We start from the raw sequence: 13,854 nt of genomic DNA, 5'->3' as shown, positions 1-13,854 counted from the left end.
CAGCAACCTTATCGCGGTGCTTCAAAGAAGAATCGAAGCGTAAAGCGTCCAATGTTGACACTATAACAGAAAAACCTTGTCGCTAAGCCTAACAATAACGTAAGCACTACTTATATAGCTACTAGCAGTAACGACATGACTGACCAGGGACTAGGCCTAGCGATCTTTCAGACTCGCAATAACAGTACACTGCGGTTACTACAAGTCCAAACGTGTCGAAAATGGGGCTCGGAACCTCTTCAAAAACTGCTCATTCTCAGGCCCAGTAAACGTTTATTTGAATGGTTCATCTACCGAACAGGGATAGACAAGTTCTACTCAAAAGAATGTTAGCAACATGCAACGTTCCTAGCCTAACTGTTGAAGCGCTTACGGACTTTCCAGAACACACACAACTCAGCATCTGTTTATTGCGCTATTTGACCTTGTAGGTCAAAAATAAGTTTTACAATGTTATCTTTAGAAATTTGTTCATTTGTTCTTATTTAATTGTCATTTCCCTCCATTTTTGAGTGTTTGCATTGATTAAAGTACCAAAATTTAAGACCAAACGATACTGTTTCATTCGTATTTTTTCACTCTTAATGTCCATTGCATTGATTAAAGTACCGAAATTTAAGAACAAACGATACTGTTTCATTCGTATTTGTTCACTCTTAATGTCCGTCGGTAGAAATTTAAATGCTGTTTTACATGAGGTGACTATTACGTGATTCAGGAAAAAAACATGGCATAAGGAGAGTTAAATACAGATCAGCAAAAATTATCGAAAAAATGCCGTTTCTAACATTTGTGAGGGTCATTTATGAATGGTGATAAAAACGAGGGTACCCGGTCTTAAATTTGATTTGAGACCTCTGATGACGTCATCGACCGGTTCCCCTCGTATTTATCCCCTAAGTAGACACTCTATGAAGCCGATATCATGGTTTTCTTCATATCGTCATTTGTTTTTCCTAAACGAAAAGTGTCATGGAAGTACAACATGGATAGTAGCCGAACTAATGTATTGCCTAATGTAATATGTTAACATCTCAATAAACACCATGCAAATTGACATATATCGTTGAAACGATGGCATAAAGACAAACATTCACACACAATACATATTGTACCTTTCTATTAAAATGATATATTCTTGGGATTTGGTAGTCACTAGCGTGTCGATAACACAGATAATAATATTAGTTGGATGTGTTTCTCTTGTACCAAAACACAACTATAACGGGATCTTTGGAAATTGAAGACAACTATGTTTATGATTTAACCCACACAGCTCGTTTAGTCGGTGACTCGGTGTTTCCTCGAGAAGGTCATGTGATGGTTTACCGTAATGGTCAGTGGGGAATATTATGTCGTGATTCGTGGAATGAACGAGACGCAGCAGTCATATGTCGTCAACTTGGGTATCACGTCGGAGGTATGGCTTCAGATAGTACCGCGTTGGTTGACGTTGGTCCAACTTGGGTGACCGACTTTGCCTGTACAGGACTGGAGAACAATATTAACGATTGTCATAGCCGGGAATGGGATCGACAAAATTGCAACCACAGTGAATACTCTGGCGTTTCTTGTAGTACAGGTGACGTTGAAATATATCTTATTGCTTAGTTCTCAAGGGTTTCATAACAGGACTGGCGTTATTATTTGTAGTATAAACAATATCTTCGGCACTGGAATTAACATAGACTGTTCAGTTCCTTTGAATGGTTGTCTTCACAGGCAGTACCCATTTACAGGGAGGAACCTAGAGATAACTAAAAGAAAAGAAATCTAAGAAAACAAAATATAAAAACAAGCAGAGATGAATGAAATCAAAAAAGGAAGACGATGAGGGGAAGTAAAATGCTGATTATCTGTAATAACCAATAAACATTTCTTTATAGAAAAAAAGTATGTCTTATTTATGTTTAAATTACTAGTATATATTTACAGTATATTTTTAAAAGTAATATTTTGAATCCTTTCCAGTCCGAATTTCTGGCGGTCCAGTACCCCACGAAGGACGGGTTGAAGTTTACCATGAAGAACAATGGGGCACAGTATGTGATGACCAATGGAGTGATGTCGAAGCGTCAGTTGTGTGTCGTCAGCTGGGTTTTAGTTCCGAGGGTATAGCCATTTCCAATGCACCATACGGTACTGAATCAGGATTAATATGGTTAGATGATGTCAATTGTGATGGAACCGAAAATGATATTGTCAATTGCGGTAATGGAGGATGGGGACATCACAATTGTGAAGTAGGAGAAGTCGCTGGTGTTCAGTGTTTAACAGGTATCAATTTGATATTTTCCGTAGGTACTCACACCACAATGAATTGTTTAATTGTTTTTAATAATTAGCATGTTGTGTGAATATGATATCGGAACAAATAAGGCGAAGTTATAACTTCTGGATTCTAACAGTCAAGTAGTCAGCAAAAAATGGATTAATGGGCATTAGGCCAAACGGGAATCAGGAAGAACAAGAAAATGTGAGGTTAGAAAAACGAAAGTGTGAAGTCATTTAGAAACATAGAACATCAGTTTGTGCTGATTTATAACGGGAACAGAAGAGTGAACTATCTTTTGTTAATTCCTAATCAGTTGTTATCATTACAGTTCGTTTAGTCGGAGGTACCTATGCTCAAGAAGGACGAGTAGAAGTCTATCACATTGGCCACTGGGGGACAATATGTGATTATGGATGGGATGACAACGACGCTACAGTTGTGTGTCGCCAGCTTGGTTATAGTAACATTGGTTTTGCTAGAAACAGTGCAGCATTTGGTACCGGAACAGGCCAGATTTGGTTAAATGATGTGTCTTGCTCTGGATCAGAGATCCGCGTTGAGGACTGTCAAAACAACGGATGGGGACAACATAATTGTGAACACGGGGATGATGCTGGCGTTCATTGTGGTTCAGGTAAATTTCGGGACACTTTAGAGAACAGTTTCGTGTTTACACATCATAGAGTCATATTAAAATGTAAACAACAATACCGATGTAACATGCTCCTTCATGTGGGCAAAATGAACGGTGAGAATTATAAGAATCAATTTTATCAAAGGTTGGGGCTGCAAAAAGACACATACTGCAGAACACATCACTGTCAAAACATATTGCACTGTGGTTGACATTCTATTTTATAAAGTTACCGAATTCCACATATAGCTTTGATCATGTGTTCTCGGTAGACGGACATGAACTATCATTTGCGTATAGAACATGTACATTAATATTTTTAAATATGGCATAGTAAAGGAGCACATGTCAAATGCAGAGTGAAATATAACTGTTATATTCCTCATTTTATTATATCCATGATACAGTTCGTTTAGTTGGTGGTACATTTTCTCACGAAGGACGCGTAGAACTTTACCACGAAGGTCAGTGGGTAACAATGTGTGACGATGGATGGGATGACAACCATGCGTCGGTTATATGCCGTCAACTTGGCTATAGCAATAAAGGAGTCTCCAGTGGCTCCGCGACTTTTGGTGAGGGGTCTGGACAAATTTGGTTAGATGAAGTTATTTGTACTGGACTGGAAATTAATATTCACGACTGTTATAGCTCAGATTGGTGGAGTCCTGACTGCAGCCAGGACGAAGATGCTGGAGTGAGTTGTGGTACCGGTACGTTCAGGGAAAAAAAACAATATATCTATTTAATCACATAGTTCTACATAACATAATAAACATTAGGTCAGGTCTAAGTTATAAACAATACGTCACTGTTTTCACTATGGATACTGCCATTTCATTTTAAAATTTGAGCTATAATTGTTAACGTTGGAATCAAAACATTTTGAAAGGTTTCAATGTTGAGAAAATGAATGTTAAATTCAGTTATATCATACAAAAGTGTAAATACCAAACTATCTGTGTTAGTGGTTTGTTTGTCTATGAAATATGCTTGGTGATGCAATACCCTGGATTCCATCAGGTGTACTTTTTATTTATTTATGAGTCTTGCGCATATGGCGGTCGTTGCTGTATAATCCAGTGGAATACTTCCACGGATTTTTTCCGTGATAGTCGATAAAAATGTATTGGCAATGATATTGCAGGTTTAGAGAAGTATAGCAAAATAAAACCTAAAGGATGATTCTAAGGAACGCCAAAGGTTTCAGTAACATACGATGATGATTTAAAAAGAGACGACAATGATTAAGAAAATAATAATGATGATAAAAACATACGTCGGTGATTAGTTTGTATTATATGTTTGTATAATAAACGTTTATGAAATTAAAGTACACAGCAGCTGTTTTTAGGTTAGGCATTAGTATGACAGCTTTTCGTACAAGACGACATTAAAGGTTGCTTTAAATGACGATGCATCTTCCCTTAGGATTTGCACAGCCAATGGGCACAATAATTGACAATCTTCACTGTTTCATTAATTGATTGCAGTGCGCCTGGTTGGTGGTGTTTCTCTGCAAGAAGGTCGTGTAGAAGTGTACCACGATGGTCAGTGGGGAACAATATGTGATGACGAATGGGATGACAACGATGCATCAGTTATATGTCGTCAACTTGGTTATGGAAACTTCGGAATTGGATCGCAAAGTGCAAAATTTGGTCAAGGCTCAGACCCAATTTGGTTGGATCAAGTTGCTTGCTCTGGATCAGAACAACATATTGAAGACTGTGGGAGCAATGAATGGGGGGAGCATGATTGTGGACATAGTGAAGATGCTTCAGTATCTTGTAGGACAGGTATAACCAGAGGATTAAAATCGTTGCATGTATTTCTATACTTTTACAATAACACTTTAAACGATACAGTGAACGTGTGCTTATAGTAAACTACATGAGCATATAAAATAAGATGTTGTAATATGTTTAGGTTTTTATATTTAAACTGCTGGTATTGGCCTAAAACCTCGCCGGGCAACTTGTAAAAACATTTCCAGAGAATCTGACTTCTGAAGATTAACATTATTCTCAGTTCATTTCAAGACACTAGATACATTCGATGGACAACTAATCAACAAATACATATCCAAGTGAGAGCAGATGCGTTGATAACAGAGGTTAAAGCTCATTGCAATTAACCATGGAACAAGTTGTTTAAATTTGTAACCTAGCTACAGTGCAAAAATGCAGATTCTTCACATACATTCCTGTCAAATTAACTCGGGGAAAGTTGCACGCGTTTGAAAACCTGCTACTGCTAACAGTATTGCCAGTATACTACTGCTGTAAAGATCATCATGTTATTCGGAAATTTATATGCTAATTCCTTGATATTATTTTTTACTACAGTACGACTGGTTGGCGGAATACATCCCCTAGAAGGTCGGGTAGAAGTCTATCACGACGGTCAGTGGGGGACAATATGTGATGACGGATGGGATGACAACGACGCATCTGTAATCTGCCGCCAACTTGGTTATGGTGACGTTGGAACTGGATGGCAAAGTGCAAGATTTGGCAGAGGTTCAGATCCAATTTGGGTGGATGATATCGCTTGCTCTGGATCAGAATTGCAAATTGAAAATTGTGGGAGCATTGCATGGGGGGAGCACAATTGTGGACATCATGAAGATGCTTCTGTTCACTGTGGTACAGGTAAGATTGCAGGACTGAACATGTGTCAACGTGTTATTATTTGTTTTGATTAATTCCTTTGAGAAAAGAAGGTGAACTGGTTAATTTAATACTTTTAATGTAAACTTATCAGGTATTTTAATTAGGAATTTAATGCCTTTGAAGAATCATATTTGAAATGGTGAGGTTAGGAAGGTTGAAATGTCGCCGAACTGAAGTTTAAGTCTTCATTGTGTTGACTGATAATCTGTGGCCATGGAAACGTTTCTTTTGAGTAGTTTTTAATACACCTATATACTGGATGTTACAAACTCTGCAAGAAATGAGGTCAATGACATTAGAGCTCATTTGAATGGCTTCCTAAAGTCTTCTGGTACTCTGACAATGGTATTTTCCTTCAGATACTGTGAATTATGAATAATAGTCAAATTATTAGAGTGAAGGCAAGACGAAGAGCATCCATTTTCCTTTCTCTATTATCTTAATTACTCATTCTATCCTCATTTTAAACACCGCAAATTGTATCTTCACATCCGTTAGACCTCTCGCTGTTCTTCCATTTCTTCGTGCCGTTCCTTTGTTATGCCTAAGTTTGCTAACAGTTTTTATTTCTGTCTTTGATAATTCTTATGCATTATAATAGCACATATGATATCATGAGTTTTTTACTTCTCTGATACGTAATGCATGTTGTATCAAGATCTCTAAATGATATGGCTTGTCAGTTTCATTAAGTTATGTCAAACATATCCATATATTACCGTAAATGCGCTTTATACGTTCAGTATTTCGTGAACTGGCGACTTCATATGTGTCATCGGTGTATCTAGGTTGTTAAAATCACCGGGGATTGCGGAGAAGCTTAAATGTTTCCAGCATGTTTAAAAATGTGCCAATGGTAGTATAAACAACATTAACTGGAATTTGATCATCTTCATATGTTATTACCATTGCAGTTCGTTTAGTCGGAGGCGCTTTTCCTCAAGAAGGACGCATAGAAGTCTACCACGATGATCAATGGGGGACAATATGTGATCATGAATGGGATGACAAGGACGCTTCAGTTATATGTCGCCAACTTGGTTATAGTGATATAGGTATTTCTAGAGGTGGTGCGAATTTCGGGGAAGGTTCTGGACATATATGGTTAGATGAAATGTCTTGTTCAGGTTTGGAAAGTAATATTAAACACTGTGGCAGGTTAGAATGGGGAAAACACAACTGTGAACACGATGCAGACGCCGGTGTCAGTTGTAACACATGTGAGTATGGGGATATATATATATATATATATATATATATATATATATATATATATATATATATATCATAGTTACACATACATATCATAATACACTCTCTTCATTCTAACCAATTTAATTGATGTTTCAAACACATGTTTAACGTTTATTAATGCCCCTCATCGGAAAGGATACAACAAGGTTAACATTTCCAATTATTTTCAAAGAGTATTTGCTGTTATTTCTTTAAATAAATCTCCATCTGACACGTTAGTTATTCCAGTATTGGAATGCAGCCACTTATCTTCTAGGTATCATTTTTTAACAAGCATATTCTGTGATATGTTGGAAACCAAACTGACGGTTCGATCTTACAAGATTATTCAGCATAACAGTCCACACCTAGAACCATCATTCAAAAGAAACATCCTATAAAATTTGACGATGTTCGAATACAAAAAGTACATTACTACCTATTTACGACCACTTATTACTTTGAATATAATATTATTGCAATGTCCGCCCAGGTGGTTGGGTGTCCAAGCACGTTAATATCTAATGATCAGTTCATAAACCATGTAATTTTCAAAATATTACAGATTTGGACAAAACGGTTACTTGGTTCTTTGTCTAACCAGTTTAGTGTTTTCATAGTAGTATATATTCTACATTTATGTTATATGCAGGTAACCCTTTTGACGAGCACCAACTTCAATATCATGTATTGGGTATATGTGTATATCATAATACTGTTTACTATACGGAGCCTGTGACACATGAAGTGTGTGCTTATTTGGTATTAATAAGGCACCTCAGAGACATTAAAAGTCATTGTCATTTCTCTATTCCAATAACACATAATTTATTAAGCAAAACGAAAATATCAACAATGCAATGTGGTATTAAAAGACAAGAACAAGTTTTTTGACAATCAGCATTCGACATCTAAAGAAAAATCAATGGCTATACTGCATACTCAGTTTTTTATGATGGCATAGTTGTGCCACATGCAACCTTCTTCAATAAATTGTAATTATTCTTAGACAAATAAAAACTTCGGAATCTGGTCCACTGATTCGGACTTATATGCATTCCTTCCAGCTTATCATGTATAAAACTGGATATGATTATAAATGATTGACTAATAATTTCATAAAGGGTAACAACATGTACATTTAATACTTTCTATCATTTCACTGCAGTGCGCCTGGTTGGTGGGAATCTAGTTGTAGAAGGTCGCGTAGAAGTTTTCCACGATGGCCAGTGGGGGACTATATGTGATGACGGATGGGATGACAACTGTACATCCGTAATCTGTCGTCAACTTGGTTATGGAGACGTCGGAACTGCATTGCAAGCCTCAAAATTTGGAGTAGGCTCAGGCCCAATTTGGCTGGATGATGTTGCATGTTCTGGATCAGAAAATTATATTGAAAACTGTAGGAGCAGAGGGTGGGCAACACACGATTGTGGACATCATGAAGATGTTTCAGTTTATTGTGGTACAGGTACGATAACAGGACCTAACGCATTGGAGCATTATTAACCAAAGATACAATTCATTCCTCTCATGAATATTTAAAGTTCTTCCAACAGCATAAGAGGCAGCTTGTTCATTCTATGTAACTCATAAGCTAATAGAACTATTTTCATTTACCGTTAATGTTCTAATATTAACCAAGTATTATGATTTCATCCTTATAGTTAATAGATATGTAGATATTGTTGAAACAGAGATTCATTTTATCTAGTTAATCCTTTTACAAATGGTGATGTATAACTCACTAGGTCAAATTTTACAAGGAAGTGGTAATATGGTTACAACATGGTTATTTTGTTTCGAGAATATGAGAGCCCCATTCTGAACTCCATTTTAAATATGTCAAGAACTATCAAATGATTGTCGATATCATCCTTTACGCTTCTGATATAAACAAGACAATTGCATTATTTAAAGAGATAATTTCTCTATTTTCAAATATTGTCGCCTTCCTACAGATAGGGTACGTGAAAACACGATAACTAAGCATTTCATGTCCGGTCTCAGTTTACAAATATCTTAACTGACCAACTTCAAATCATAATCAGCCGCATGCGCGACCGCATGACTTATATGAACTGTTATTTAGTATTCTGTTACACCATAAAACCGCAACCAAGTTGGGATGAAACTTTAAATCTCGGTCTTAAAGATATGTTAGTACTTTTCTCGTGTTACAATTCTGCATTTTTCTTGCTTGATTAGCCCAAAACTTACCTTAAATGCCAGAGATCTAAAGATATTACGCTAGTAGCATTTTTTCTCTTTTTCGTCTTCATTGAATGTTGATGTTTTTTAACTCAGATGTTTTTTAATTTAATTCCAAAGCATCACACTCCAAAGTAGAGAAACGTAGGTTGCCCTTTCTTGTTATACTAAAACGTTCTTATGAATTTCAAGCGACCCATTAGAAATGAGTGCTATCTGTAGCTAAAAAGGATCAAAATAATGTAGTTGTATCGAACCTGTGAAAACTGAAAGAGATGAATTTTGCTGTCAGGAGAGCTATCGTTTGCCGTGTGATAATAATAAAAGGCGGAATGAGTCTTTAAGTTGCACAAGTAAATTTCGACTCAATATCTCAGTAAAAGAAAGTGCTTGGATAGTAAAGGTAAAGTATTAATTCCAATTTTAGCAGGAACTCCGGTTTGTTAACTTTGTAGCATGTGAACCATTTCTGTCCACCATCGGTCCACCATTTCGGATTTCTCATAATCAATCCATGCATTTTTACAAGTTGCGCATGTCCTTTGGACAGGCCCACCATATCACAAAACTTGTATCAATGTTAAAAAAGGGGAATTTACATGGTTTACTGGATTTTAACAGTGCGTCTGGTTGGTGGGATTAGTCCACGAGAAGGCCGCGTAGAAGTCTACCACGATGGTCAGTGGGGCACAATATGTGATGACGGATGGGATGACAATGATGCGTCTGAAGTCTGTCGTCAACTTGGTTATGGAGACTTTGGAATTGGTTGGCAAAGTGTACAATTTGATGAAGGTTCAGGCAAAAGTTGGTTAGACGACGATTCTTATTCTGGATCCGGACAACAAATTGAAAACAGTGGGAGCGGTGGATGGGAAGAACACAATTGTGATCAGACTGATTATGCTGGAGTTTCTTGTGATACCGGTAAGATTAAAATGAGAGTTGAAGGAACTGTCTCTTTCATGGGATGCACGGTGACTATGTGATGATATTACATCATATTAAACTCAATTGATTACAACACGTTATACTGATTGCATGTCTTTCAATAGATAGTTACTGCTACATGCATTCCTTCTCCAGTTTATGATCGAAAATAATCAATCGAAAATAATGCCATGTGTGACATTTTCACTGGAATAAGACAAGACATTCATGTCATTTGGGTAATTGTTCTGCAGTTCTGTGTGACCACGAAACGTAAATACATTCCGAACTTTTAGTGACAACTGGATAACGGACATTATTATGTCGATGACGATGACCATGCAGATGATGATGGCAATGATGATGATGATGATGATGATGATTATGATTATTTTTATTATTGCAGTTCGCTTAGTCGAAGGCACCTTTTCTCATGAAGGACGAGTAGAAATCTACCATGATGGAGAGTGGGGAACGATATGTAGTGATAAATGGGATGACAACCATGCGTCCGTTATTTGTCGTCAACTTGGCTATAGTAATATTGGAACAGCTATAGGTACTGAGATGTTTCGTGAAGGGTCTGGACCGATTTGGTTAAATGATATATCTTGTTCGGGTTTGGAAAGTAATATTTACCACTGTGACGGGTTAGAATGGGAAAATTACGACTGTGGACACAACGAAGACGCTGGGGTCAGTTGCGGAATAGGTACGTTCGGAATTAGTATACCTGAAATTGCATATATATATATATATATATATATATATATATATATATTATATAGTCCTATAATAATTTATTTTTTAATGTGCTGTTCTGTATCATTGTACTTCATTTTGTTTTATTTGAAGGAGGCTAACTTCTATTTGAACCTGAATATCAGTTCATTCGCAACTACGCCGATATATTGTCAAGTCGGCATTGACATTAACAGTATTATAAGTGTATCATATGTATCAACAGTGAGTCATACTATGTGACAATGAACACATGTAAGCTAGTACACTTTATTCGTCTTTTTATAATCCTTCTTTCACACGTTATTTATCCATCTACCGATTTTTACTAACATTTCTCTGGAAAAAGTCCTCAAATGATTGGAAACGTAACGTAACTGGTCTTCCTTATGTTTTACTACAGTGCGCCTTGTTGGTGGCACTCTTCCTCGAGAGGGTCGCTTAGAAATCTACCATGATGGTAAGTGGGGGACAATATGTGATGATTATTGGGATGACAAAGATGCATCCGTGGCATGTCGCCATCTTGGTTATGGTGACAATGGAATTGCTCTGCATAGGGCAAAATTCGGTGCCGGTTCGGGTCCAATTTGGCTGGATAACGTTGATTGTTCTGGATCAGAAAAGCACATCGATTATTGTAGAAGCAACCTATGGGGAGAAGAAAATTGTGAACATAATGAAGATGCTGGAGTTAGTTGTAATAGTGGTAAGATCTAAACATCTAATTATTAATACGACAGATCACATATGTTTCTTTGATTTATATATATATATATATATATATATATATATTTGAAATGGCACACACTTGGAGTATCCAGAATAGTTTAATATATGTGTATATAAAAATATGTATATATATATATATATATATATATATATATTTATATATATATATTTATTTATATATATATATATATATATATATATATATTATATTTATATAAACATATATATATATATATATATATATATATATATATATATATATATATATACGATGTCTCTGTAGAGCCAAGTCCCATCCAAAAGTCACATTTAAGTAAAAAGTGTGACTTGATTCTAAGACCAACTTCATTTCTTTACATTTGTGAATTGAAAGTTAACGTTTACAGATAATTCAAATATTATGTATAGGTTAAGCACGTTAATATATCACCAACAGCTAGCATAATACATCTTTTCAATATTAATTTAGTTCGATACCTTGAAGCTTAACAGTGATTCCCTCATTTATTCCAATACGTGTGTAGTAGGTGTAACTATGTACGAATGGTTGGAACAAAGTTTTCTTCCAGAATCAGTAACTGCAAACATCTGTCAGTGTTACATCCAATGGTGAGGGTTGACACTCACTTCACAAATTGTTGCATGTAAAATTTATTCGGAAAGTTCAGTAAAGAAATGATTTTAGTAATAAAAATAGTTACAATATATATATATATATATATATATATATATATATATATATATATATATATATATATTTACTTGTCTATTGCAGTGCGACTGGTTGGCGGTAAAAACTGGAATGAAGGGCGAGTTGAAGTTTATCACAATGGTGAATGGGGTACAATCTGCAATTATGGCTGGGACGACAATGATACATCAGTAATCTGCCGTCAACTTGGATATAAAGGCAGTGGAATCGCTACAAGCAGTGCTATATACGGTGAAGGAACTGTCAAAATTTGGCTTGATAAGGTTGACTGCACTGGAAACGAGAAAAACATTGATGAATGTGGAAATACAGGCTGGGGCAATCACAATTGTGAACCTCGGGAGGACGTTGGTGTACTCTGTAAACGAAGACAACAGTCCCTCGTGTAGCGGTTAAAGACTGTTTTCTGTATATGCTTTCTATTCATGTAACTCCTAAACCAATTATAATCACATATTTTAAGATTTTAGACTTAAAGGTTCCAGTTATCAATCCTGTGCCACTTTTAAGTATTGAAGAAGATTACAAATGATATAAGTAACCAATCCTTTATTGTAACTAGCTCTATTGCTGCAAGTCGAATTCGAGGTATATGTTGACCACTTTTTTAAATGAGAAAACGCTGTCGTTATCAATTTGCCCTGAGGATTGGCTTCTGACCTATTATTAAAATCAAAGGAACAATCAAGTTGAAGTAGGAAATTAAAAGAATTGAACATATACTTAGTATCTACCCATCTACAATACTAATCCGTAAAATAACAATTCAGGTTCCATTTATGACTGGTATTAAAGTCAGGATTTCAAAGATTTGTATGTGGGGAGGGGGCAAGAGGGAGGTGGTTGATTTTAAATTTTCCGATTTGTTTTGGTAGGTGAGTGAACCTTTGCGAATGGTCGTCGACACTGACAAATGCATGAGAAGAAAAAAACTGAAATGTATTATCTCGGTCTGACGATGTAGGTGACCACAGCTGCACCCTGCACTCAGTAAAACGTGGGTTGAACAAAATACAGAACCTGAAAATCATGTCGCTAAATATGAAATCCATCTGTTGCTTATGTATTTGTTTATTGCATAAAATTTAGTAATCTATGTCAAAGTGATGAAAAATATCGATTAAATATATTGCTCTGAAAACAATGATGTCAAATCTACATGATAAATATGTATCTTATTATATTTTCATTCGATCCTAAAGTTCTTTCCCATTTTATACCTACGTTTTGATCGACGTCTGAGGTTTAATTAAAGTGTGAACAATAAATCCTGAAAAGAATACAAAAGAAAAGAAGAAGAAATGAAATGACTAATGAGGAACTTATGTCAAGAACTAAATACTAGCCCATGAAAAATGTTATCTTTGGTCTTGTATACTTTACATTTCTTTCGGTCCACCCGGACACCAGTGTGCTGTTTCTTTTTACTTTTCCTCTGATTATTCATATTGCATGTTAATCCTTAAGTAACAGATACAATCATTCGCATATTCAAAATAGTTCACCTTGCAGCGTTCTGACAGAAGAAAAATTAATAATAACCAAAGCCGAAGACGAGCATATTACTTGGGTATATGGATAACAGCTCGTTTAAACATCCTAGTATAGACCTTGTCAGGGAGTAAAAGCAGTAAAAGTCAGAGAATTTAACACGATTCTTCCTATATCTAGAAACTCTCAAAGTATTAAAATTTTCGATACTTACTGC

General features: G+C 35.9%; 1 protein-coding gene across 1 annotated transcript in view; it reads left to right on the top strand.

The window, feature by feature from the left end:
• LOC139973940 (uncharacterized) overlaps nucleotides 1-13,548 on the top strand; it is a 120,935-nt gene extending 107,387 nt beyond the window's left edge. Inside the window, exons 35-42 of the mRNA XM_071980832.1 lie at nucleotides 4,403-4,708; nucleotides 5,258-5,563; nucleotides 6,499-6,804; nucleotides 7,986-8,291; nucleotides 9,653-9,958; nucleotides 10,368-10,673; nucleotides 11,106-11,411; nucleotides 12,210-13,548. Of these exons, the coding sequence (XP_071836933.1) occupies nucleotides 4,403-4,708; nucleotides 5,258-5,563; nucleotides 6,499-6,804; nucleotides 7,986-8,291; nucleotides 9,653-9,958; nucleotides 10,368-10,673; nucleotides 11,106-11,411; nucleotides 12,210-12,535 (2,468 nt within the window). The 3' untranslated portion in view covers nucleotides 12,536-13,548. The remainder of the gene's footprint in view (nucleotides 1-4,402; nucleotides 4,709-5,257; nucleotides 5,564-6,498; nucleotides 6,805-7,985; nucleotides 8,292-9,652; nucleotides 9,959-10,367; nucleotides 10,674-11,105; nucleotides 11,412-12,209) is intronic.
• Nucleotides 13,549-13,854: the final 306 nt, after the last annotated feature.

Source organism: Apostichopus japonicus, chromosome 9 (assembly GCF_037975245.1).
Source record: "Apostichopus japonicus isolate 1M-3 chromosome 9, ASM3797524v1, whole genome shotgun sequence".
Taxonomy (NCBI): domain Eukaryota; kingdom Metazoa; phylum Echinodermata; class Holothuroidea; order Aspidochirotida; family Stichopodidae; genus Apostichopus; species Apostichopus japonicus.
This window is presented reverse-complemented; position numbering and strand designations above follow the sequence as displayed.